Source organism: Abramis brama (assembly GCF_963993115.1).
Source record: "Abramis brama genome assembly, chromosome: 23".
Classification (NCBI taxonomy): domain Eukaryota; kingdom Metazoa; phylum Chordata; class Actinopteri; order Cypriniformes; family Leuciscidae; genus Abramis; species Abramis brama.
In genome coordinates, this window is record NC_139985.1 from 17643659 (window position 1) to 17670778 (window position 27120).

Sequence of the window (27120 nt, forward strand, 5' to 3'; positions counted from 1 at the left end):
CCGATTTGCTCACTAAAAATACAGGTGTAAATGGGCCCCATGTTACAAATTGCCAGAAGCAGCTATTCAACAAAAACTGCTAGAGTTTTTCTGCTCTCTGTGTAGAGATAAGTGAAATGATGAAATTTTGACCTAGGAGTTTGTATCAGACATTTCATTTTGCCATATGAAATCATGCGAGTGAAGCTCAAGAGTTTTCACTCCCCAACTAGAATGATGCAATGCTTGCTCTAGTCTATATAAACCCTGTCGGCCTTGTTAGCTTGTATCTTAAAGTTATCCTATTCATATCTTTGTTCGCACCTCAGGTCAGGTAATTTTTACTGTATTAAACTCTCTTTGAAACTTGCTTTGAGAATAGAGCCAAGCTTGGGGCAGTGACCTCGTCTTGCCTATGAAACCACAACCGAGAACGGGGCCTATACTTGCCTAACCAACGACAAACAAGAGGCATTCGTTGGCTTTGAAGTGGAATAAATGCAAATATAAAAAGAAAATAAAGACCTCTACTATCCTTTTATATATTCTTGGCCTTTCTTAGTCAGAGCTCCAGGGTTAGCTCAGTATCCAGGACACTATTCAGCATCTATGCCTTTAGTTAGGTGAAACGAAGGCTGGCTGTAAAGTGCCATACTGCGCGCAGATACAACGAAAACCCGGATTGTGCTTTGAAGGAGGAAAAAAACAGCACAGGTATCAGGGCAAAGGCCTCCTGGTGCAATAATGAGCACCCTGGAATGGCACAACAGATTTGCTTAAGACTGGACGGTGTTAAGCCTCCAAATCTACTGAGGGGTTGAAAAAGTATCAACCGTACACTAAAGGTGCACTGTATAATAATTATCCTATTTGATGCTTTTGAAAACCGACTCAATGGTCCATATCGGTCTCCATGTGTTTCTTTACAAGCCCATAAATAAATCTGCAAGTGACGCCATCGGATTCTTCTGTCGAACAGCTGTTTGGCTGCATCAGTTATGATTGTGAACCTTCTGTTCATCTTCCAACGAGTCAAATGACACATCTAAAGAGCAAAGAGATATTCAGATGTGACACACATCACCCACAATGGCCCTCATTCAATCTGGGAATGGATCCAATATTTTAAACTATCATTTCTGATCCAAGCCTCCACTATTTTTCTGGTAACAATCGTTCAAAACAGTCATAGGGATTTGGATCGACATTAGAGGGAGTAAATGAGGACATGATGAGAGAATTTGCATTTTTGGGTGAACTATAAATTGAATATATAGGACTTACATTTTGGTTTTGGACCAAAAACTACTGGAGATGGCAACAGGTCAAGTCACCTTTATTTTTTATAGCGCTTTATAAAATACTGATTGTTCAGTTCAGTGTTGATTCAGTTTCATTGTAAAGATCATCAATTGTTAAATTAGTTCAGACGGTAATGTCATCATCCAGGGGTGCGTTTCCCAAATGGTCGCAAGTTCTGTCGTTACCAATAGAGTTCAATGGAAATTGCGATCATAGTTGGCTAACTATGCTTTTTGGAAACGCACCCCTGCTCAGTTCTCATCAAATAGTGTCAGTGCAGTCAGATCAGTAATATTGTTGAATATTAAGTGTCCCCAACTAAGCAAGCCAGAGGCGACAGTGGCAAGAAAATATCTAGCCAAAAATGCAAAGATGTAGTCAACTAAGCGTAATATCAGTTTTACATGTGAATATATTTAGATTAAAAAAAAAAAATGTGTATAGGGCCTTTAAGGATCTTCGTCCTGGAAGGAGATGTCTACTGAAGTAAACTATGCTTTAGTTTACAGTGCAAGATAGGAAAATGTATTGCAATGTTACATTTTCATCTGAGATCTTATAGAACAGCCCATTTCAAACAGATTCCTTCATAAAAATAAAATAAAGGTTATCAAACAGACACAAACACGAAGGCTTTATGCTTCTTTTATTGATAAAGAATAAATGAAGTCACCTTCAAAAGTAGTCAAACCAATAACATAAAACCAACCCACTCTAAACAAATCTGCAGTAGGCAAGGACATTATATGAATCCCTTTTACAGACTAAAGTGAATTTTGCTTTACACATGAACTCATGTTGGTGTTGATGTAAGTGCAGAGACTACAAAAGGTAGAGACGAACTGTAATTAGTATGACAATCACATGAGGACGAATACAATATTTACACATAAATAGAGACAGAAAGGAGGATTTACATAAACATTTTTAGAAGTGATTCTGGAGAATAAATATGGCAGGCTGACCACAACAACTCTCTTTTGACTTTTAGAAACCAATACCCCTGAATCAACAATAAAAAAAATCACTTCTAAAAGTACAAAGCTGCATTTTAAACCAGACATAACTGTGGTAGCTCAGTGCATTTCCACTGAAAATGCAACGGGCCAGATGTCTATAGCTTTATAAAAGCTGAAAACTAGATTAGTTTAGATTAAGAAATAAAACATATGAAATACTTGCAGTGGTTAACAATTGCGTGAAAACTCTACCCTAATAAAATCAGAACACGACAGTTATAAATGTCCCTATGTTAATTAAATGTGTCCAGACATCGCCATCAACACAAGCCGTTCCTTCATTTGCTGTGTTCTGGACCTGTAAATTAAACCCGGGTGGGGGTGGGTGGGTGATGGGGGGGGTAATGTGCTGGAGGCGTCGGGCGGACGTGGTACCGTAGTGTGGAATTAATTTCAATACTGTAGAGTGCAGAACGCAAAGTTCAGATCAGGTGAGTTGTGGATCTGCTGAAGGTGTGATACTTCCTCTCAAAGGCAGAGGAGAGGTTGATCATGGATGGAGAATGAACAGCCTGGGAAAAAAAATAAAAATAAAAAATGTAATATAGCGATGAAAGGATAGTTTTAGGGTAATACTGAGTTATTTCCATTCCAGTCTATAATTAGTTTAAGACCCAAGAGTGCTGAATTGGACGTGGTGGATGTGTTAACCTTTGGTGCATTTCCATACCCAGAAGACCTTGTTAAAGATTCAATGCAGGGTTTGAGTGCTGGATGAGCTGTAATGCTCTTAGGGCACTTTTTTACAAACTATTCATACTGGAGTCTTGGAGTGGGTGGTATGACAGTGTGATTTTATAAAATCACTCACACAGTGGTGATAACATTTTTATCGTTTTTTACGATGATATATTTAAAAGTGCCTTTATTATGCTATTTTGTTTTGGAGGTTTCCTACAGTAGGTTTGCATGCATTCAAGGTCACTTTAAATTTCTCATAATATAAATTGCCTGAGTCTGAAAATATAAACCCCTCCTTACCCCGACCCTACTCTGCTCTGATTGGTCAGATGGCCCAGTCTGTTGTGATTGGTCTACAGCTAACAGCGCATATGAATTTCAACTCCGTAGGCTTCCTTAGCAATTGATACACCATGATACAAACAATGGTGTCAGTTTTTCCGTATCAATTCCAGCGCAAGTCCTTATCCTTTGGATTTGCATGCAAAGTGGATTTGCAGTGCTGAAAACAGCATATTCTTGATGTCAACAATACAAACCAAACTCCATGCCTCAGCTAGAGCTACAGTGTTCGGGGGCGGGTCAAAGTGGACGTTGTTCATGGGCAGCCAATTAAGACCACTGGCTGGTATTATGGAAATTTGTTAAATTGTTACATCTTTTTTTAACAGGAAGTGAGACTGGAATTACTGACGACTCGTTTCAGCAGTTCTTTCTTTTAGGAGACAATAACTATCTTTGAGCACTTTGATGTTTAAACCTTTATAGATCTTTTACAGTCACAAACAGCTATATTACACACTACATGAAAAGTAATTCGAAAAAGCATAATGGGGCACTTTAAAATAGTTGATCCATTAAATACCCATGTGCTATTGGATAATCCAGTGAATTAAATCATTCACAAACCAAAGACGCATTTTTATAAATAAGCTTTTAGTTTGCATCCGAGTTTCAAATTAAAAAGAAAAAAATCTAATGAAATAATTAAAGGATAACTCTCGCCAAAATGCAACCTATGATCTTTTTGTTAATCTACCCGAGGCAAACTTTCATTTAAAAGCATAATTAGAACAGAAACACCACTTAAGTTTGACCGTATTTTCGTTTTCGGTACCTCGAGCAAAGTTTCATGTGTCGAGCCTTCATAGTGTTTTAAAAATAGCGATTTTTGATGCTATCATAGAAGTGCCCCAAGCACTCCCATTCAAAAGGCAATTTGACCGAAAACGAAAATGCGGTCAAACTTAAGTGGCGTTTCCATTCTAATTATGCATTTAAACGAAAGTTTGCCTCGGGTAGATTAACAAAAAGACCCTAGGTTGCATTTTGGCGTCAGTTATCCTATAAGTCTGGCATTAACGATTTCACATTATGTAACACGAGTTAGAAAACCAGACTCAAAACAGTTAACTGATAAATTTGACCCTAAATTTGGATTAGATGAGCGACAATCGAAATCGTAGAAAAGTAGCTTTGAGTGAGAATCAAACGAGATTAATTAAATTTTAGAACATTAACTGAAGTTCTGTATCAAGGTGGGATGTTGCTCTGCAAAGTGGTAACATTTCCAGTTACAGTACATAGCTTAAGTGTTACTTTTTTTTGCATTGCCTTTTGATGATAAAATGTGCTTAAATTTAGTTATATTTAATATTTTGTCATTCAGTTTAATCTGGCTTAAATTGGCATCAAACATATGTACTTCGATTTTCATAAATAGTATACATTTAATTAACAGTTTAATTGTAATCTAGTTTTCATGATCAAAACTTTGTCAAAGAATATTTTTATTTTGTAATTTCGTTGATGAGATTAACAGTTCACGGTATATTCACCATCACACCGCCCATCCCTACAGAATCCTAACAGAACTACAGCTCATCTTCATGGATTGAGGCTAGGAACTAAACATTAAATAATGTAGAGATTTTCTGTCTTTTAACCAAAAGCCAGTGCCTTTAAGTGTTCTAGCAGAAGCCAGAGGTTCACAGGTTACTGTAGAAGTTTATTCAAGAGGGGTTAGAAGAGGCAAGGGGAGAAATCCGTGTTAATGATATTGGCTTTACAAGCTCGCTGAGGTAAGAATGCACACAGTTGACCCTGGTTAAGTGTTCACCCATCAGAACCAACAGTGTTACCCGAAGGAATAACCTACATGCAGAGGATAATACTATATTCTCTTCTTTAAACAGATGTGAGGGTGAAAAGGAGGTTAGCAAACCACAAACCCAATTTATTTAGCTTTACTCTTAATGAGCCCACCGATGTAACAAGCACAAGGCTGCTTTCACACATGCACACAAATAATCCTATTATTTAGCATTGCTTAATAAGAATTAAGGTGGCCTTGCACTGCCATTGGAGGCCTCAGGATCAATAAAGGCGGCCGATGGCAATGAGGGGAAAAAAACATGATGAATTGCCTTGTGTGCTAAACGAAACATGCACACACACTCCAGTATACAGAAGACACTTTATGGGTTTAAATTAGAAATAGGAGGAGATTAAATCACGGTCATCAGCTACTTTACAGCTTTCACGCCCATAGATCATGCCAATGTGATCTCGTAACAGTCTCACAGTAAAAATATGAGATTTATAAAATAAAGGAAAAAAAAAAAAAAAAAGGAAAAAAAAAATCACATCGTATGCCACCGTAACAATTACGTCTTTATATGAGAACCGCCATTATACTCAGAATCATGGAACTATAAAAGCATGTGCCAGCTGGTCTCATATTTTACCCATCATAAATGATCTGAGGTCTGTGTTAGAGGGATATTTCACCAAAAATAAGGATATTTCTGTCCTTTTTTTTATTTTGTAGAACACAAAATGTGTTTTAACAGAATTTCTAGGTTATTTACTAAGCAATAAAAAGTGGATGGGGACCTGGATTGTCAAGCTCCAAACAAATAAAGGAAATGTTTTTTATTTATTTAAATATTATAAAAGGGTTTCATATGAATAATATGATGCATTTCAGTCTGAAACGGATCCAAATCCCAGGGTTGTTATCATTAACAAACTATTACAAATTGTTTTCATTAATTAAAATAAAGCAAAAATTAAATAACTTAAATTAGAATTAATGCTTTGGCAACTAACTGAAATAAAAATAATTTTAATTTAATTTAAAAAGTACTAAAATTAATAAGACCAACAACAACAAAAAACACAAATTAAATAAATTTAATTTATTATTAATTTAAATTGATTTATTAATAAAATTAATTAAACTGAAAATATAAAAAGCCAATTCAAAATGTTAATAAAGACTAAAATAGTATACAAATAATACTTAAAGTAATGCAATGTGTCAACTTTGAAGACATGACATCGATATGATGGCCAATTATTGATCACGTGATGCATATTCGTAAATCATAACGTTAAAAGTTGCGAATGAGATGATAGCTACTTCAGAGGTCAGGACAAGTTAACAATGGTCAATTTCAGTTTGGTCAAGTTCTAGTTATGGAGCTTTATTTGTCATTTGCTGCCAATCTGGACCCCCATTCACTCATTATGGAAAAAAAGTGGCCAGTACATTTCTAACCATTACAATAAATTACTTAAACTCAGTCATACAGGGTGAGAGTAAGTAAATGACAATTTTCGTTTTTAAGTGATCCCTCTGAACATATCCTCTGATCATCTATAATAAATGAGTGCTACCATAACCCATCATTGTGCTAGTGAGTAAGTGTTGACACCGTCCCCAGATACAGTAGGAGTTAGTAAGTCACAGTGAGTCACATTTTTGCTCACATTTAAGAGTCCTACAGGTGGGTCTCCCGCCGCGGGGACCTGCGCTGCGGTTGGGGGGGCACCAGCAGCTCTCTGCACTGAGCTACAGGCTGAGCTGGGAGGCACAGGACAGATGGACTGAGCTGGGTCTCGGGAGCTCTCTCTGGACTGCACGGAGTGCGGACACACAGTGGGACTCTGGGCCGCGGAGCATGGTCCAGAGAGTTTGACCGCTGAACCACTGCGCTTTTAATAGAGTCGGTCAGACTGAACGTGGAGGCTGAACGAGACATCTACACTCACAGGGAGGGAAGAGGGAGATGGAGAGAAAGAAAGAGAGAGCGCATTAACCTCATCTGGCTCCGTCCCTGCATCGCATGGCTTCACAATCACTCACTTTAAAATTGAAAGAGGAAGTGAAAAATTTGAACGCGGTCTCATTACGAACGCAGGGATTTCTCAAAAATTTAGCAGTGCATGAATCACCTTAATAAATTTTTTTTTTTTAAAGTAAAAATATCCCTTTGCAAGGAACATTTGAGAGCAGCAGCACTGGTGCCACTAAGTTCTACAGACAGTGGCACTGGGGGGATTTTTAATCATAAAGGTAATTTAATCATAAAATTATGATTAAATTACTAAGATGCAGTAAAATTACTATTATTTTTGCTATTAAGTGCAGTAACTAATAATATTACATGTTTATTTCTTGGAAATGCACGTTTGACCGTAAAGCACTGAGCTAGAGCTAAGATGCAGTAATAACAGTAACATGTAAAAACCTGGTTTTTATAGGCAAAAATTTCTTTTTTTATTTTTGGTCATCACATTAATTAAATTGGATAATATTAAGAGCTTTGAAGAGCTGGAAAAAGTGTGACGCACTTGAAAGCCCTTGAAAAAAAGTGCTTGAATTTCACTTTCAAAAGGTTGTATGAATGAACCCTGGAATGAATAATGTAAAAACATTTGACAATTTCTCCCACAATACCATGGTTACAGTTGTAGACATCCCACCTCTACCTAAAGGTCTGTGAGTCTCCCACATATTGAAAGCGGCTCCCTGACAGCCGAAAATTTTATACAAGCGAGCGACCCGGGTAATGCGGCTTACGACTCTTAATGTACCGGTACTACTACCTGATGAGATGAAACTCACAGATTATAATATATTATATTATAATGTAGAAACATTATATTGTGTAGTAATATTGGGTGGGTGGAGGTTGGAGGGGTTGATGCTACCTCCCTGAAATGAGTTTTTTATGTCTGCAGTTAAGGTTGCTACATTAAATGCATGGTGAATGTTGGTGATTTGTCAACTGAAAAGCCTTCTATAACTTTATAACAGAGAATTCTGCGCTGTATTTGAATACTTATCACTAGATCTCGCAGCGATGTTATTAACACTGCACCGAATTCAAATGCATGTCACTGTATTTCCCAGCACGGTGTAGTTACGGTGTCGCTTGATCGAGATCAGATGTCTAATATTGGTCCAAACTGATAAACGGTCCACGCTGCGCAGCTCAAACGAGAAGCGTGGTTTTGTTCTGCTTTTGTTTCGATTGCCGTTTAAATTTTTTCCCATATGCAACAGAAATGCCAGCTCTTATCAGTTGGGCAACGTTGTGGTGGCACCAGTGCGACCTCTAACAAATTTTAGTCACACCAGCAGTCTGGAGCCCTGCCTTACGCTAAAGGAAAGAAAAACAGGAGTGAATGACCAACAAGTAAATCCTCTGAGAGGGAAATTCAATCCAACTGAATTGTCGAGTCATACTGTAAAGCTTTAACTGTGAAAAATGAGATTAAATAAAAATAAGAATTTATGTAAATGCCTGTTTTACACCAAGTGTGATGCGACTAAATGACAATCATCATATTTCCATACCTGCTCGCGCAGACATCGCACGTCATCAGCGCGTTCTGTAAGGCTACGCGGAGTTGTAGACAGACAGCCACCATAAAAAATAAGACGGCGCCAAAAATAAACAGCAGCCAGTTCCTCCTGAACCAAAACAATGAACTTGTGCTGCGTTCACATCATGTCGTAACCGCAATTACGAGATGGAGACCCGTGAGTTCTACCCGGAGCGGTTCACATCCTCAGACCCAGATTTTTACTTTCTATTTCAACACTAGCAATGACGAAATGAATCTGCAGCAGTCAGGTGGTACAAGTAAGAGCTCTAGAAGTTGTTTATGTTCATTATTATTGTAAAGTTGTGTGCTTTGAGACATGAAGTAATTTAACGCAGTCTCTCATCTTGTGACACTTTGCAGATTCTGCTCTTGCTCATGTGTTTTGAAGGAGGTGTGGCTATGGAGAGCGCTGTGAAGGGAGGGTGGGATCTCATGCTTTCAAAAGCTAACTTGCTATTCCTAACCTTTCTGGAATTGCCTACCCTACCTTTAAAAAATAAATCTTACTGACCAAACTTTTGAACGGTAGTTTAAGTAAAGATAATTAAACAGCAAATGTGGTGATATGACAAAATGGAAATTAGTTTAATATATATGCATACTATACCCATTAGGGCTGGGTATTGACACAGATTTCACAATTCGATTCGATTTCGATTCACAAGCTTGCGATTCGATTTCGATTACGATTCGATTCGATTCAATATCGATTATTTTGGATATCAGGTACAATACATTGTAAATTTTCTCAAGGAAAACTGGAAAATAAAAGGGAAAAAAATTATTGTAAACTATGGGAGTCAGTTGTAGCCTATAGGCTTCATTAGCCTACTATAATATTGAAGGTAAAAATTAACTGATTTGTATACAAACACTTAAAATACACTTATTTATTTTTATAATAATAAAGTTATATGAAAATATAAAAATTTAAATGGTGGCTGTCAAAAACTTTCCAGATTTATTCAAACATGCATTAAATATTGAAGAACAATAAAAATTATAATGATTATGTAATATGGTGCATATATTTAGCAAAATGATCCTCTCTAGAGTTAATTTTTCTAGCTGACTAACGAGTTTATGGTCACTGGATATGGTTTTTCTGAGGTAAATGTGACGTTACATGACATTGTTTACTTACGTCTTTCCACGGTTGAAACACTGATTGAGCGATTCCATGTGACATGATACGGACTTCGATAAGTTGTACTCTATCTTTTAACACACTTTCAGATGCTCATTCGTGTTTATTTCGTTATTAATGCGGAAGAGAAGATCATGTGCGCTCCGCGTTGCTGCTTCTCTTGAGCTGAGCCAGAGCGATCTCACGCCCCATAGAGCCAAAACGGTAATTATGTATTTGAATTTCGTAAGAAAATGGACGCAATTTGAAATCTGAGACTTTGTTTCATATCAATAATAACAAAGCACAAAGATTATTGCGATTTATTGGATGGATGCGCGCATCAATATTCCATTAATTCATCAACTGAAAACAGGATGACTAATCGATTCTTGGGATTTAAGAATCGATATCGTTTCGTAAAAATGAGAATCGATTAAAATCGAGAAATCGATATTTTTTACCCAGCCCTAATACCCATTACACCCTTTTATTTCAGTAGTCAATACTAGTGATACCAGTCAAAGATCAGTACCAATTGTTGTTGTTTTTTTTCTAATTTAAGCAAAATGTGCTTATTTATAAAATACATACATTAAATCATACAGCTACAAATATTTAATTTTAGATTAATAGCAGGGTTTTTTTTTTTACTGTTTACTAAAATACACTATTACTGAGTTCCTTCCGTCAAATCACAGCCGTGCTGATATTCAGCACGCTTAATTTCTATGAAAAGGGAATTGAAAATGCCCACTCTGCTCCGCAAAAGCAGAAACGTACAGATGAAAAAAAAATATATATATATAAATAAATAAATAAATCAATCAATCAATCAATCTTGTTCATGTTCCTTGAATAGGCACCAGGGCTGACAAGCCCTTTTTTTTTTTGCTTTATTCTTCGAGTGAATTAGCCTTGAAGGAGCACATCCTATAGATGCATCATGTAGTTGTGCGTGTTTTTCTGAACATTAGTAAGAGGATGGTGTGAATAGGTCTTAAATGTGAGTGCGTTATATTATGCTGCATCAATCGACCGGGTGTGCGTCTTTTATTCGTGTGTTAGACCAGTGGATTTGTGAGAAGAAAAAGACAGACAGAGAAAGTGTGTGTGTGTGGACTCACAGCCAGTGTGGAGCTGCTGGACATTCGGCCCATGTGATCGCCATCTGGGCCAGGACTCCTCTCATCTGGGGTACCATTGGCCATAAATGCCCTCTGAAGCACACGCTTGGGGGTTTTAGTGAAAGAAAACGCTCTTGTGACCTGAACACACAAAAATGCACAATTAGTCCATACGTTTTCTACAAGGCACTGAGTTAAGAATAGTTACTTTATGATATCATTCTCAAGAAAGCATTCAGAACATTGACAGCAAGACCAAATTTGCATGCGTGTCGTGTAATTGTTTTCAGTAGTTTCAGGTTCCTCGCTCTACCTTCTTCGAGGTCTTTTTTATGGCCCTGGATGCTCGGCTGAGCGTGCTGTCCATGTCCTTTGTGCTCACTTGGACGGAGTCAGGATCAGTGCTCTGAATGAGATCTTCCTGTTTAAGACATGGAAAATTAAATAAATACACAGCGATACTGCTGGCCTGTCAAAATGCAAAGAGAAGCATCACTGTTCAGCTTTCCAAACAGCTGGGGCCTCTTGATATTCAGAGGAGCAGAGAGTGAATGAGGCCGCATTTCACGCGGGTGACGTGTGGATAGGTCGCCACCTCATGGTCGATGGGAGAACTGCAGGCCAGGCCAAAATGCACTTAGCCGCAGGGTTTGGTCTGATTGTTTTAATTATAAAGGGAAATACATGCATCTGTCCGCCTGCACCAATTACATGTGCCGTGGTGGATGGCCTGGGCGGGACCTGCGTTTCTGCAGCATGAAGATAAAGACGTCTGTGTCTGAAGTGTAAAGTTCAAGTACAATTCCACTCTTAATTACATTAATCTGCCTCCCAGTTTAACCACACAGGAGCATCTAATAGGATTAGCCAACACCAAAAGGCCCACACAAACCTCCTAATTTATAGCCACAATAAAAGAAAGCAGAGCTAATAAAATAAATAATTGAGTTCTGTTCCAGGCCTGAGGGGGATGATCTGTGGAGGAAGTGACCATGTTTCTATATGTGTGTGTGTGTGTGTTTGTGCGTGCGTGTTCACTCACCGCATCAGCTCGGCAAATCGTGTTGGCCACTTGTCGACATAGAGTTTTGAGCCAGGCAGATTTGAGGGTGTCCTCGGCCGTCAACTTGAAACTGAATAACAGGTTCTCCTGTTCTGTAGGAGGACGTACCACCAGGGCAAAGGCATTCTGACAATCTGAGACAGATAAACAAATACACACAAAAATGTGAGGTCAGGGATGTGACCTAGCACTAAGGCTGGGCGGTATGAATCTTCAGGGATGATACGAGACCCTTTCAGAGTTTATTTTCTAATAATGACCAGCTGGATGTATATTGTCACTGACATTTTGTTCGTTTGCAAACATAAAACAACATTCACAACACATTTAACACCTTTCAGATCTTGTCTTTCCAAGTGAAACAATATTCATTGGGAATCAATGTAGGGCAGGAGTTCATTCTATACACTGATGGGACCATAACAAGTGGACTACTGGGAAATTAGTTTATTTGAATCATGAAATTGATTCTTGTATGAGCCGCTCTTGTGGACGCACAGATTTGAATCTCAGTCAAATTTCCAGGCTCCAGAATGTGATCTTCATCAATAATGTGCTATTACGGTGTGAAATGATGGTCTTACTGTGACTTTAGCTCATCAAAATCCAGTAAAGTAGGGCTGGGTGATATATTAAAAATTCACAATATATTCTCAATGATTCTGCTGGTGATAAAAAATAATGCTGTGAATATTGCAAAGATTTTATATGCGTTTTATTGCCATTGAATTTCCTAAAGACCACAGAATCAGATTAGTTTTGTGATCCTTCCATTTCCTTGTTTGGCATAAAAGAATTCAGATGTGGTTTATTAGCATATCCGCTATAGACAATCACAAAAATTATTTTAGAGCCTGTAAGTTTGATTAATTTCTCTGAACTGGTTTCAAAGAATCAAATCAAAACTCTTACATCCTCACCTAAAATGTTCATAAAATGTTTAATAAAACTATATAAATATGCTATGTATTGCAATATTTGTAAAAGTTAACAAGATTAAAGATTTAGTGTCCTTTAGAATCTGTTTTAGACCAAAATACAATTTACCAACATCAGCCAGCTCTACAGTAAACTGACACACATAACCAGACTTAACCTCCATCTCCAGGGTACCAATTCAGAACACAGAAAACTAAAATATGCACGAGTGCACTTGGTAGAACGCAGAATACCGGGTGGTCCTCTCACCCTCTGTGTCTTGGATGTCAAGGACTCTTCTGATCTGGGACAGGGGCATCAGGGCTATGTGTTTGAGCTGGGCGGGCGGCCGTGTCTGACCCAACGGACTCCGGAAGGTGGTTATCACCTTGTGTCTCTTCCTGGCGATCTGAATACGAAGACGCACAAGGAAAAAGCACACACATTATTAAATGCTTAAAACATGCAGCTTTCTTCATAATGCAGGAATGTCAATGTTCTCTTCTGGAATAGTGGGGAGTCCTTCTGGTGCTTTAGAAGAGCTGAAATGTGTAATGCAGATCGGGGTGACAGATATGCATACAGAGGACTTCCTAAAATGAATAATTGATCACTCAGAGTCTTCCCTTCTCCCTGCTCTCATTACTAGGCCAGAGCCGGCACTGGACGAGCAGAACCACAGCCGCATACCGGCACACGCGAGCGAACACCTCCACGGGGCTTAAACGCATCCCCTTCACTAAGTGGGGAAACAGGCCAGAGAGTCGAATCAGCAAGCACAGATTGAACACGCATAAATTATACACATTTTTCTTCAACGGTACCGCTCACCCGCAAACTGAACAAACAATTGTTGAGGTTGCTGAAATTTTTGAGAAAAAAAGGGAGGAAATTTGTGAAAAAGGACAGTGGGAAGGGAAGACCAAAAAAAAAAAAAAAAAGAGATATTCCCAAAAAACATGATAAATCTAGTTTGAATACATATGCTAATTCCTTAGAAAGCTAATAGGTACAAAAATGTTTACACATTTATAAAAAAAATTGATTTAATGAAAAAATGTCAAATTGAGTAAACAATGCATCAAGTAACATTTTCCTGACACTATGTAAATATGCGAGTATATTAATCATTTTTAAACCGTAATAAAGTGAAAAGTATTTTTACAGAATAATTTGAATCATAAACATTCTGGTGTTTTTTTGGGGGGGGGGGGTTATACTAGTTGGTATTTGAACTATAGAGTCGCAAAAAGTCAAATTATTTGATTTTGAAATTTTTTCCTACTTTTAAATTAAAAAAACCCACAAATTTCTGCATTTTAAATGGGAAATTTTCCTTCATTACATTTTCAGGATAATTATACCACCTAGAGAATTTCAAATAATCAAACAGTATTTTCATTCAGAAGAACATGCTTATAGAAGAGGTGTATTTAAATTGCTGTCAGCATTTATTACATTTTATGGTTTCTGAACATTTCATAACACATTTCATGAAAATTAGTGGAAAAAGATCCAGATACACGCACAAAATAATAATAAATGACACCTAATGGATTCACAAAACAACTGTGGATAGCTCCAAAGTCATTCTGATACAAATTCTGATAATTTAATTGTTTTTTTAAATGCAATGTGGGTGTAATAATAGCAATATAGTGAAAATCTAGCTAGTAGTTTGACATAAGGCTGTCATTAAAAACCCCATAAACAAGACCAGAAATTAAGACTAATGTCTTTCATATATTGGTGCTGCTTTTAGGAAGCTGATGGAGCATTTGCATTATGAAGAAAATAGGGGGGGGATTACTTCCCATCTGTAATATTTCCATAAATGCATTCAGAAGAACAGTTATGGTGCAGTGACAAGGAAAGACTGAGCTTTACCTCCAAACAGTCGTTGAAAAGGAAGAGTGTGACATGTTCTCCCCGATCGCAGGGTTTGTCTCCCAGAGCGATGGTCTCCACCCTGTGAACCAGACTCCGGTGGGACGACAACAAATTGGCCTGCAGGCGCACACAAAAATCAGTTTCCTCCTCGCATAACATTTTCAGCAAATTAATTAATTATAAGTGATTGGTGTGCATAAATTTGTTCAAATCAGAGCGCCTGATGAACATGCTTGCATTTCCTGTCTCTGAGCCTGCGGGCACATATTCTCAGATTCCTCTGAGTGCTGTTCCTGGATCAGACTCTGACTCGTGTCCATGCTGCTTCAGTTCCCATGAGCTACAAAAACCAAACTGATCCAGGAAAAGCTGGGGGGCGATCATTGGTTTGGCAGCCCCGTCTCTAAACGCAGCTGTTCTGGGGCGAATCTGACAGGAGACAACATGAGCTGACTCACTCTGATCGATTTAATGGTGAAAGGAAGTTTCAGAGAGCATGGCAGCATCTCCCATCACAGAGAGAAGAGGAACATCAACCAACAATACAGCGTCACACTTTACAATTTACTGTTGAAATAGCCATATTCTAACACATTCATTGCATTTAATACATTTCTTGAAGTCCACTTCTAAATGTTAGTTAAGCTTTATAGCACTAAAAATGGTTAATTTAGTTTTACATTACCATTTCCGCCCTGTCTGACCTTTAGAAACAGACTATTTCAGCTTTAAAATTAGAAATGTGGCTTTAAAGTGCCCCTATATTATTACAACTATAGTTTTACATGCATCCAAGATCAGAACACTATATTTTCTCAGAATATACATTGCAGCATAACCTCTTTTCTCAGTGTTTGAAATGGTTCCATGAAGGATTCAGTCTCTCTAAACCCCTCCTTTCCGAGAGCCTACTCTGCTCTGATTGGTCAGATGGGTCAGTCGGTTGTGATTGGTCTACCGCTTACAACGCATGTTGGAAACGAAAAACCCATTACCATATCTGAATTTCAGCTCTGGAGGTTTCCTCAGCACAGTGATCTGAACAGTACCGATAGAATATTTTGGAAGTGCAAGCAAAGTGGATTTGCTTTCGCAGCACAGAAAACAGCGTATTCTTGATGTCGATAACATTATCCAAACTCTTCTAGGCCTCAGGTAGAGCTACAGTGTTTGCAACAGGTCAAAGTAGATGTCATTCGAGGGTACCATTGATCTTTGTGATCTTTTACATTCACAAACAGCCATATTAAACATAGAAAAAGCACAAGAGAGGCACTTTAACATCTATTTGGAAATGACATCTCTTGCGATTGGCTGCGCTCTATTGCAAAATAGTTGAATTTTTTTGAGGGGTGTAAATGGATGGTCATGTTTTAATGTGCTCATGGTTCTGACCTCAACACTGTGATGATTTCTGAATGAGCGGTTTTTATAGTTTTCATGGTCTGAGTGGACTGGCGGTGGAGATTTGCTTGGTGAATGCTGGAGTATGCTTACATCATACTCCTATTTCAAAAGAGCGACAAAAATCCCTTGGTCATAATATGGTGACTTCATTTGTGCTGGTCGGGGACATGGAAATGAGGTGAAGTTATTTGAGAGCTGTGACAGAGGGCGGCGATTTTCAGCAAATAGCGTATTTCATTGCGGTCTGTTGACTCAAAGCTTCAAAAGACTTGGAATATAGCTCTGCTTGTTTGAAGGCAAGTAAATAACAGAATTATGGGTGAACTATTTCCAGAAAAGTGGAAAAATTACTCACAGGGCAGCCGTCCACCTCATAAACAACATCAAAGATCTGTTTCTGTCCCTCTGTTTTCCTTTTATCCTCATTTATATGCCTGTAAAAATAAAGAGAGAGAGAAATCTAAAGAAATCTTTAGTTAAACGTCACTGTTTCAGCCCACTACAACTGTTTTGGCTGAAAAAGAAAAACTAATTTGGCTGAAAATTATTGCTTGCCAAAATTTTGGTGCATCTTCATCACAAATCTATTTTAAGGAAAACTTTAGGAGGTAATCGCAGGACTCACGTCATCACTTCCTTGAGAGACTCAATGGCCTTTTCAAGTGTCACTTTGTCTGGGTTGTCATCTGTTGTGTGTTTCCTTATATCTACAGAGAACAAAATCCACTCTAAATCTCGTTTTCTTGTGTCAGCATACAGAGGTGAAACAAACCGCTTATTGAATAATGTTTGTATTTTCCATGTGGCTGATCAACAATTGTTTTTTTTTTCCCATGCAGTGGAAAATTTTTAAATCATCTGGATTCAGTCAGATTTACTGAATAGAAACAGCTGTTTGTGTGTCTTTCACTTGCATCCTGCCGACAGCCGTATTCATGCGTTACCGTTCAGCAAGAGGGCGACGCTCGGCAGTCTCTGTACTGGACGAATCAAAAGCTCAACGAGAGTCTGGCGGCCACACTCGGGTTTAGCCTGATTAATCTGGATAACAAAATGAAAGAAGATGTGAATAAACTGTCTTCATGAAAAAAGCCCATATAAAACCACTTAACTACAGAGTAGATTTAAACTCTAAAGATATCAGTACCTTCAGGAACGCATGAAATCTTGGCTTCTGTCTCTCACATCTCACTATGGTCTCTTTGCTCATCTCAAAGAAGTTGACAAATGGTGGGTAGGCCTTCACCAGCTCTCCAGACTGAGAGAGGATTTAAAAAAATAAAGAGAGATCACAAAAGCTGCCATTCAGTCTTTGACTTCGTTATGAGCTCCACGCCGGAGGAGGTCGAGTTCAAAGCTTTATCACACTCACATATTTCAGAATAATGTCTCCAACGCTCCTCTCTTCAGACCAGTTCATCACCAACTCCTCGAGATCCGCCTGTCAAAGCACATTCGTCAGCGAACACGTTCAACACAGCCTTTACTCAGCGTTTTGGAAAGGTTATTGCCTACCTTTATTCTCGTGTGCACATCATAGATGTCTGGAATACTGCCAAAGATGGTCTTGATTTCTTCTTGAGCTAGAATGGGGCCGCCCACCTGACCCTCTTTGTCCAGTGGGTCTTTGAAGAGCTGAAAGAACCGATGAATAAAAGAAATTACATCACTAAGCCAGGATGGACCACTCACTAATGCCGTGGGACTTGACAGTAGAGGTCTGCATTCCTGCCGATTAGATTTGCTGCGGGACTGGACTAAACCTCTGATTTGTAGGCATGAGAGGGTGCTATTTCTAAGAGATGGCAGCCAAAGTGGGCAGATTTATAGTAGAGTGGGGTGATAGTTTTCAATATTTTTCAGTCTTTTGACATTTTAAAATAAACCCTAAAAATGTAGTTTATTCACTACCATTCAAAAGTTTGAGGTACTCAAGTTTTCTTCAAGTCTCAAGTCTCTGAGGCTCAAATTAACACTGTATTAAAAATACAGTAAAAACACTGGTAATATTGTGAAACAGCATATTACTATTTAAAATAACTTTTCTATTTAAATCTATTTTTCTGTGATGCAAATCTGATTTTTCATCAGCCATTACTCACATGATCTGGTATAATGGGTAGTATAATGCCCTTTTCACAAGATGTAAAATAATCTCTCAGCCAAGTAAAGCTCAATTAAATTATATGCGCTAAACTTATTTACAGGCGATTGTAATCGTACAATTTACTATTCTTTGGTTAAAGATTTTTTTTATGATATTTGGTCGCATATGCGAGTGATTTACTCATATAAAAAAATAAATGAATTTATAAAAATAATATAAACTAGTCATAAAATTTATAAAATTAAATAAATGTATAATTACAATTAAATAATTATATATTTTTTATATAATAAACTGTTGAGAACATAACATATGGAAAAGATTTACAGTTCTGCGAGAGTGGAATGAAACTGGGAAAATCAGTCCCGTGCAGAACTCTACTTGACAGCTACTCCATAAACTTAATAACAATCCAGTGGACCACAATGGAAAGGTCAGGCTATTCAGCATTGCCTGATGATCTGACACCACTGTTCAGTGAAATCTACTGGATTCTGATTGCATATGATGTGGCATTTACCATGCAAGCAGACACAGAAGTGTGTGTGCATGTGTGTTTTTGTATGAGCTCCACAAAGCAAAGCTCAAACGTCCATGGCATTTGTGCCGAAATCTAATTCATTTTCCCCCCTACTGGTCAGAGGCACTGGTTTAGCTTGATAAGTCCACAGCCAGGTACCACATTCTTATGTGTGTGAAAGGAGAAAGAGAACACACAAGACGCACACTGAACACAAACCTGCATGACCGTGGCCAGGATATCAACGTAGTTGCTCTCGGTTTGATAGAGCTCCTTGGAGACCTGCCATCGCGCCGACTGCTTGGGAAGGGCGGGAGTCGAGCATTTGGGAGGTTTGGCATTCTCTGAAACACATAAGCAGACACGCAGGGGTTAGCAGATATACTACACATTGTTTCTTCTCATCCTATGATAGGTTTCATCCTCTTTTTAAAATATATTTGATGTTGAAGAAAAATAAAGTTAATAGGAATCTATGAAATCATATGTTAAAATTTGTAATTTATTTCAATAGAAATAAAAATAAAATCAATCAATCAGGAACACAGAAAAGAGTAAAATGCACCGTTCTATCAGTTATTCTGAATTAAGTTCAGCTGTATTAAATCAAATCATATACATGTAAAAGGGGTAGTCCAAATTCTGTCATTTACTCACCCTCACATCATTCCAAAACACTTTCTTCAGTGGAAAACAAAAGAATATATTTTGGTAACTAAACAATTTTGGTTCTCATTGACTTCCATTGTATTGACCAAAAGAAAAAATATGTCAATTGGAACCAAAACTTAAAAAAAAAAAAAATTAAGTTCAGCAGAAGAAAGAAATGCATACAGGTTTGGAACGACATGAGGTCGAGTAAATGATGATAGAATTAAAATGTTTCAGTGGACAATCCGTTTAAGTACAGGTGGTGTAAATATTAAATATTATTTTTTATCTTAAGTCATTTTTACTGTTCTGTTTGGTAAAATGGTAGAAAAAAAAAGGAAGAAAAATATTTTCTGTGGTTATCGACATGAGGGTGTGTTCACACTTGGCAGGATTGGTTTCCATTGCAAAATATACGTCTCAAAAGCTGTTGTTTTTTCGTTTGTTTGCTTTGTATCTTTAGATTCGGTCTTAAATATGAGAGTATGAATGCTAAGTGAACCAGGTTTAAATGTATCATTTTCTTTTTTGGTCCAGACCAAAAGAACCAAACAAGTGTAAACACACCCTAAATTGTATTGAGCATTGTGTATTCCAAGGAAATAATAATAATAATAAATAAATAAATAACACGTTTGAACCAATACTAAGAAATTTGATCAATGTAAGCAACCTCCTTTTCTCCCAGACCTACATTAATATATGTAGATGTTTACATTAACCCTACACCCTGGGCTAAAATTGAATGAATGTCACCTGTCTGGTTTTCCTGCCTGCACACTGGAGTGCTTGTACGCTGCAGTGGCCACTCTTTCTCTGATCTACGCTGTCTGGCACTCCTCCGCCTACCGCTGCTCCTCCTGCACCTGAGCTCTGCAAAAAGACAGCTGCCTCACTCATCTAAAACAAACCCTGACCTGGTTCTGGTTCATCTCAGCCTTGCCTGGGATCACCCTGGACCTCAGAGATCAAAGCCTAGAGAGTTCTGGAACAGAACTCTTACATAATGCAGTGGGAACTTTTGCAAACTTTTCAAACAACCAATCAGGGCAATGTTGTTATTTTTTTACTGAATGTTATAAAAATTAATTCTATCCATTTGTTTAACTAGCGAAGACAGGGGGAGTGTTATATTATTTGTCCGCTTTAGTCACATGACATGCCGGATCATTCATTTCACCTCCACTGGTTTTGCACGTGTCGGGTGTGTTGGAGATGTCCAGCAGTGAGCCCATGGAGAGGGAGTGCTCAGCCGAGGGTCTCTTGCGTGGTGGGAAGGGAGAAATCTCTGTCTCTTTGGTGAGCTGAGCCAAAGTTTCTCTGAGACGACGCCGTTTCCTGCCACTGTTGGGTGTCGTGAGAGACAGCAGAGACACGGCTTTCTTCATCGCAGGACTCTCCGGCTGAGAGGACGACACAGTGACAACATATATAAGTGCACTGCACTTTAGTGAAGATGTAAATTCAACCACAGTACTTATAATTCATGATACGTTGCATTATAAAGTGAGGCAGAGATGACATATTAAACTAGTTAGCATTTTAGCACTAATAGTACATGGGTAACCAACAGTATTTTTTTTTTTAAACTGTTGATGCATTATTGTCACATTAACTTTGACATCCCAAAAATCAACACGAGAAATTTTTTTCACACACAGTATGAGTTACAGTCTTCCACCCCTTTTACCAGCCAATACATTGGTGCATCCGTAGATTTAAAATATTACCTGAAATCAGACTTCTACAAAAGCACAGACCATCACTTCAGAACTAAATTGTGAGGTTTGCTGTGAAATGTTTATGTTAATAAAAAAAAAATCCTCTAAAGAGAAAACAAATGAGATTAGTACTTTCAGAACCAAACTGCTGTCATTTTACAGGTTTCCTCACCTTTTCATAAGAGTACATAGATTCCCCAGCACGGGCGTCCATTTGTATACTGCCCCAAAACCACTGCGGAAAAACACAGAATGAGAAATAAAAGAACACAAACCTAAATGCGTTCATTTAAAACACCTCCACTGATCCCTTTAACACCTTTAAATAAATAGTGATGCATTTATGATTGTAACTGAACTACTAAAACCCCTGATGTGTGAAAAAGAAAGATTCCCACTCCTCGCAACATACTACAGTAGATAATGGACTACAGACAGTAAACAGCGTGAAATAACAGTGTATTTCTACACACTATTATTAAGGACCCACACAGAGCGTGTACTTGTGAGACGTTAAGTCAAGTTCATACCTCCTGCTTCACTACATAGAGTCTCTTCAAGGGAGTAAAGGGCAGTTCTTTAATGGAGTTCTCTTCAACTACCAAGTGAGTGCACTTTTCATCACCCACCGCCTGGACTCGTCCACCTGAACAAAACAAGCAGAACACACTCCTTTAAAAAAATCCCCCTCAAGCAGAAGTCAGGGGTCATTGACTTTTACAGAGAGGGTCTAGCAATAAAATACAGAGACGCATCATTGGGTCAACGTCTCAGATGCATCAGAATGAAAAAGCTTTGGTTAATCGATAATTATTTGAGCAGAAGTTGTTTGACATTTGAAAACATGAAACGTTTTAGATTTGTTTCAGAAAAGACACTGAAGCATGAGAGTTCAGTACCGTGTTTCTGAGTCCTCTCCTCCATGTTAGTTTTCTCCTCCTCAGAGAATCCCAGAAAGCTCAACACGCAGTCCTGGAACGGAGGGACTTTAAACTCTGTGCGGAACTCCTCGTTGCCTGCGTGGAAATTGCTAAACCAAAAAAAAAAAAAATAATAAAATATATATATATATATATATATATATATAAAATACGCAATCAGACACACCACAACACCAAAATATGCTACTAAAGATGAGCAGTTTTTTTTTTTGTTAGTGTTAAAATAGTTACAATTCTGTGTGAATTAAAATAAAATGCAACAAATTTTACTTCCATTATCTGATGCATTTCCAGAATAATTTTAAGATTCACTAGGGTCCCTCTAAAGGTTTGCTGAGGCCCCCTGGTTAAGAACCACTGCCTTTGAGCCCTCTTGGCTAACATTAACTACTAGCCTGCGCCATTTATGTAACATCATTCAAAAAGGAATGTAATTTCAAAGGAAGAGCAAATTATATTTTGATGAAAGATTATAAATAACGTTCACTGATGCATCTTGCACAACAAGGCCAGACACATGTATTAAGACAGAGCAAGTTCAATTTTGATTCAATATTGGCTTCAAGACTTTCTCCATTAAGTATTGTAGGCGCAGAGTGGATGGTATGGAGAAAAAAAAAACCTTAGATTCAACATCCAGTCCAGAGTGGCAGTTCATTAATGTGAAAGGTCAGGTTCAATGCTCAATACATGTGTGGAAAATGTCAAAAACTAATTGCAGTGGAAATCACTTTAAATATGGAAGCAGGGAGGGTCCGCCTGGTTTGCGCACCAGTGGCTGGACTTTTCGGCTTCATCATTCACAGTTTTTACTCCTCTACACCCACACAGTGGATTGACGCAGGGAATAGTTTTATGCCCGACACACACACAATCTTACATGTCATCTCTGTGCTCCCATGCCTTGCGTATCCACTCAGGGGTGAGGATGGGTGTGCCCATGCACACTGCCAACTTAAAAAAAAAAAAAAAAGAAGAAAGCAGTTAATAGCATCAGGACGGAAGAGATCTCCTCACCATAGCCTGCTCGATGCATTATGCATGAGGCTAATGAATGATTCAGCCCAATTCAGCACGCTGTGAGAAGAGATACAAGAGAACTGTTTTAATCAAACCCTTTCTAAATAACGCAGACACATCAACAGCAGACCACGTTTCAGAGAGCACACCTGGAGCTTGAGGAGCCATCAGGAAATAGCCATCACTGAACAAAGACATTTAATCAAGAGTCTCTTTACTGAGGTTGATTTTTAGGACTTAAAATATGAATGAGGAAATAAAGGATATAAAGAGCAATGCATTTAACAGTCTGGATGATTGGCTTTTCCTAAACACTGCAAGACTGTAAAGGTTTCTGGGATTTGAAGGTGAGAGCAAATTTAACCAGTATCAAAATCACCTGATTTTCAGTCCATAATGCTGATTATTCTGGTCCAGAACTACACACTTAGACAGGAAGAGCTCATCTGACAGGCACATTAAGTGATCAAATTTGTTTTGTTTTTTATGTAGCATTTAGGATACTTTTTTTATTACAATAATAATAAAAACATACAGAAAACACATCTATAGACTGTGTAATCAGAATGTTTGTCGATCCAAACGTGATATTTACAAATTACACGACAGTGTAAAGTTTGGAGTCTGTACGTTTTTGAAAGTCTCTTATGCCCACCAATGCTGCATTTTTTTTTTTTTTTATCAAAATATTGTATAAATATAATACATAAAAAACTAAGAAACATGATTCGAATTTAAAATATCTTTTCTACGTTAATATATCTGATGTATACATATACATATATTTAATTGTGATGGCAAAGCTGAATTTTCAGCAGACATTACTCCAGACTTCAGTCACATGATCCTTTATTTGATGCTCAAGAAACTTTTCTTATTATTATTATCCATGTTGAAAACAGTTGTGCAGCTTAATATTTTTTGTGGAAACCATGATAAAAAAAATAAAATAAAAAAATCAGGATTCTTTGATAAAAAAGTAGAATATTTATATTTTTTATCAATTTAATGTATCCCTGCTGAATAAAACTATTCATTTCTTTAAAAGAAAAACCTTACTGTCCCCAGACATCAGAATTTTCATCAACGGTTCCTTAAACTGATTATGATCCATAATATCAAAGTATTTTGTAAATCCGTGTTTTGAATGCATGTATACTTTTTTGTATATTTGCTCACTGTGTAAATTTGTATGCATATATATTACTCTCCTGTAGAACACACAGCCATGCCTCATCTTTACATTGGTGTGCATGATTTGATTTGTGGCAGCAATCATAGATACTGTCATTACAGCAGGGTGAGTCAGACCCAAACAAAGGATTTCAGAACTGAAAATCTTTTTTCCCCTGATGATTCAGTATAGACAAAAATCAGTGGGTCTAAAAGATGATATACATGTATGTGTGTATGGGGTGGATAAATACCCTGTACTTTTCACCATGGGTTGAATGGGCGATGAGGTGTGAGACTTTAGCGCTGTCAAACTCTTTTCGGATGGTACCCCCCATGTGATGAACGAGATTTACCAGGGTAACCTGAAGAAAAACAGTTAATTGGGACAAATAATCCAACAGTCAAATTATGGGCTGTTTTTGAGTCCGATGAGCAGACAAGCAGAACTCACCACTTCCTCTTTTTTACGGAATCCGGTGAAGCAGAGAGACAAGTTGAGCATGGTCATAGAGTAGAGAGGCCTGGAGGAGAATGGCAGAGGCTGCGAAAGAGGGCATGGAGGATCACAAAGATGGAATACATCATTAATATGAATAAAAGAAGAGCACAAATCTGAGGATGCACAAGAAAAACAGACTGAACAGATCAGGACTATGCCAAGACAAGGCGTTTTTGTCAATCATAATAGGAAGTCACTAACATATAGACGTCTTTAAGGTACAGTAGCAACTAATGTTCCTTCTAAGCCTGCTCCTGGAGGGCAACTGTCCTGCAAAGTTTACCTCCAACTCCAATTAAACACACCTGAACCAGCTAATTAAGGTCTTAATAGGCATACTAGAAATTTCCAGGCAGATGTGTGGAGGCAATTTGGAGCTAAACTCTGCAGGAAAGTGGCCCTCCAGGACTGACTTTGGACACCCCTGCTCTAAGCAGACCCTTAAATATTGATGAGCCAAAGCATTAGCCACAGGTGAAGCGAATATAATTGATCATCTCTTAAGGCCACAAATTAAGGTCTGGGTAGATTAGATGGCAAGCAAACAATCAGTTCTCGTAATCAGCGTGTTGGATGCAGGACAAATGGGCAGGAATAAAGATCTGAGCGATTTTGACAAGGGCCAAATTGTTATGGCAAGCCGACTGGGTCAGAGTATCTCTGAAACGGCAAGGCTTGTGTGTTGCTCCCGGTCAACAGTGGTGAGAATTTACCAACAGCGGTCCGAGGAGGAACAAACAACAAACCGGCGACAGAGTGTTGGGCGCCAAAGGCTCATCGATGCACGAGGGCAATGAAGTCTGGTCTGAACCAACAGAAGCTCAACAGTGGCACAAAATTTCAATGATGGTTATGGGAGGAATATGTCACACAGTGCATCAAATTCTTCTGCGTATGAGGTTGTGCAGCCACAGGCCAATCAGAGTGCCTATGATGACCCCAGTCCACCTTTAAAAAAGCCTACAAAGGGCATTCGAGTGTCAGCACTGGAACTTAGAGCAGTGGAAGAAGTTCAATGACTCCAGTTCTCTTTTACATCACGTGGACAGCCATGTACGTGTGTGCCGTTTGAAACCAGGATGCACTGTGGGATGATGATAAGCCGTTGGAGGTGTGATGCTCTGTGCAATGTTCTTCTGGGAAACCCTGGGTCCGGCTATTCATGTGGACGTACATTTGACGTGCCACCACCTAAACACTGTTGAACACTACTTAATGACAATGGTGTTCCCTCGAGGAAGTGGTCTCTTTCAGCAGGATAATGCACCCTGCCGCACTGCACATGTGTGTTTGTGACTTGAAGAATCTGCTGCTAATGTCTTGCTGCCAGATACAACAAGACATCTTCAGAGTCTATGCTTCGCGAGGTGGGCACTGTTTTGGCAGCATTCACAGGGCAAAAATAAATAATAATAAAGTATTTAAATATATAATTTTTTTTAACTTCATTTTAAATGTTACAAAAATATAGTATAAATGATAAATAGCATTATTATACAAATAATACAATTATTTAAATTATACAACTAAAAAAATAAATACTGAAAGTTTATTATTTTATTATATATATTAAATCTAAAAATAAAAAAACAATGGATATAAAAATTGTATATTTTATTTTGTTTTATTTAAATTTCAAAAACAACAATAATAAATAGCAATAAATATATATAATTCCTTTAAAATTATAAAAACAAACACATGTACGTATTAGGGCTGTCACTTTTGTGAAAAAATCCTGTTCGATTTTTGAGACATAAGTGTTCATTGAATCGATTGTAAAATCGATTTTCCATGTCTAAAGACGTTTCCATATTAAACGCCAAATATGGGCAAATCCACGGACAACTAACAGGCATTAGGACGAACGTAAAGATGACGCTTGAGACGCGCACAAGTGAGCAAATATTCCTGATGATTTACTGGCGTGAAGTTTCGTGCACAATGACAAACAGGAGTGCATTCTCGAAAAACAATAAGCTGAGTGGACTGCCATAACATCAATGAAACACATTACTGCAGGCTTCAACATGGCTGTGTTTACAATTAGAAATGTCAAACAAATTTCACCTGCATAGGCGATTGTAGACGCGTAGCCCGAATCTGTATCTGTTTGCATGAGACTGTCTGAATACCGGCAGAATTCACAGTTTTGTAGTAAAAAGAGACACATTATGCAGAAGTATAATTTGCTGTTATGTGTGTTTGTCAGAGCCTGCAGTTGCTGTGTGACGCGCGTTCGCTGCGGGCGTATCGCAACGAGCTGGGCGCGCTCCGAGCAAAGGCCGTTAAAA

General features: G+C 38.1%; 1 protein-coding gene across 5 annotated transcripts in view; it reads right to left on the reverse strand.

Annotated features, from left to right (window-relative positions):
* Window positions 1-1914: 1914 nt before the first annotated feature.
* Window positions 1915-27120, reverse strand: part of ect2 (epithelial cell transforming 2) — a 31869-nt gene continuing 6663 nt past the window's right edge. For 2 of the 5 annotated variants that reach the window (XM_084101572.1, XM_084101571.1), the window contains 20 exons: window positions 24779-24868; window positions 24579-24689; window positions 23012-23085; window positions 22090-22220; window positions 21721-21836; window positions 21363-21425; window positions 20650-20872; window positions 19038-19162; window positions 17707-17826; window positions 17564-17632; window positions 17339-17449; window positions 17136-17232; window positions 16817-16898; window positions 16547-16625; window positions 14782-14901; window positions 13165-13303; window positions 11956-12110; window positions 11227-11334; window positions 10914-11054; window positions 1915-2812 (listed from right to left, as the gene is read on the reverse strand). In XM_084101572.1, coding sequence (XP_083957698.1) covers window positions 2723-2812; window positions 10914-11054; window positions 11227-11334; window positions 11956-12110; window positions 13165-13303; window positions 14782-14901; window positions 16547-16625; window positions 16817-16898; window positions 17136-17232; window positions 17339-17449; window positions 17564-17632; window positions 17707-17826; window positions 19038-19162; window positions 20650-20872; window positions 21363-21425; window positions 21721-21836; window positions 22090-22220; window positions 23012-23085; window positions 24579-24689; window positions 24779-24868 — 2244 coding nt within the window. In that variant the 3' untranslated portion in view covers window positions 1915-2722. Of the gene's footprint in view, window positions 2813-6755; window positions 7028-10913; window positions 11055-11226; window positions 11335-11955; window positions 12111-13164; window positions 13304-14781; window positions 14902-16546; window positions 16626-16816; window positions 16899-17135; window positions 17233-17338; window positions 17450-17563; window positions 17633-17706; window positions 17827-19037; window positions 19163-20225; window positions 20343-20649; window positions 20873-21362; window positions 21426-21720; window positions 21837-22089; window positions 22221-23011; window positions 23086-24578; window positions 24690-24778; window positions 24869-27120 lie in introns of all 5 variants that reach the window. The other 3 variants (XM_084101568.1, XM_084101570.1, XM_084101569.1) reach the window with 3 other exon arrangements.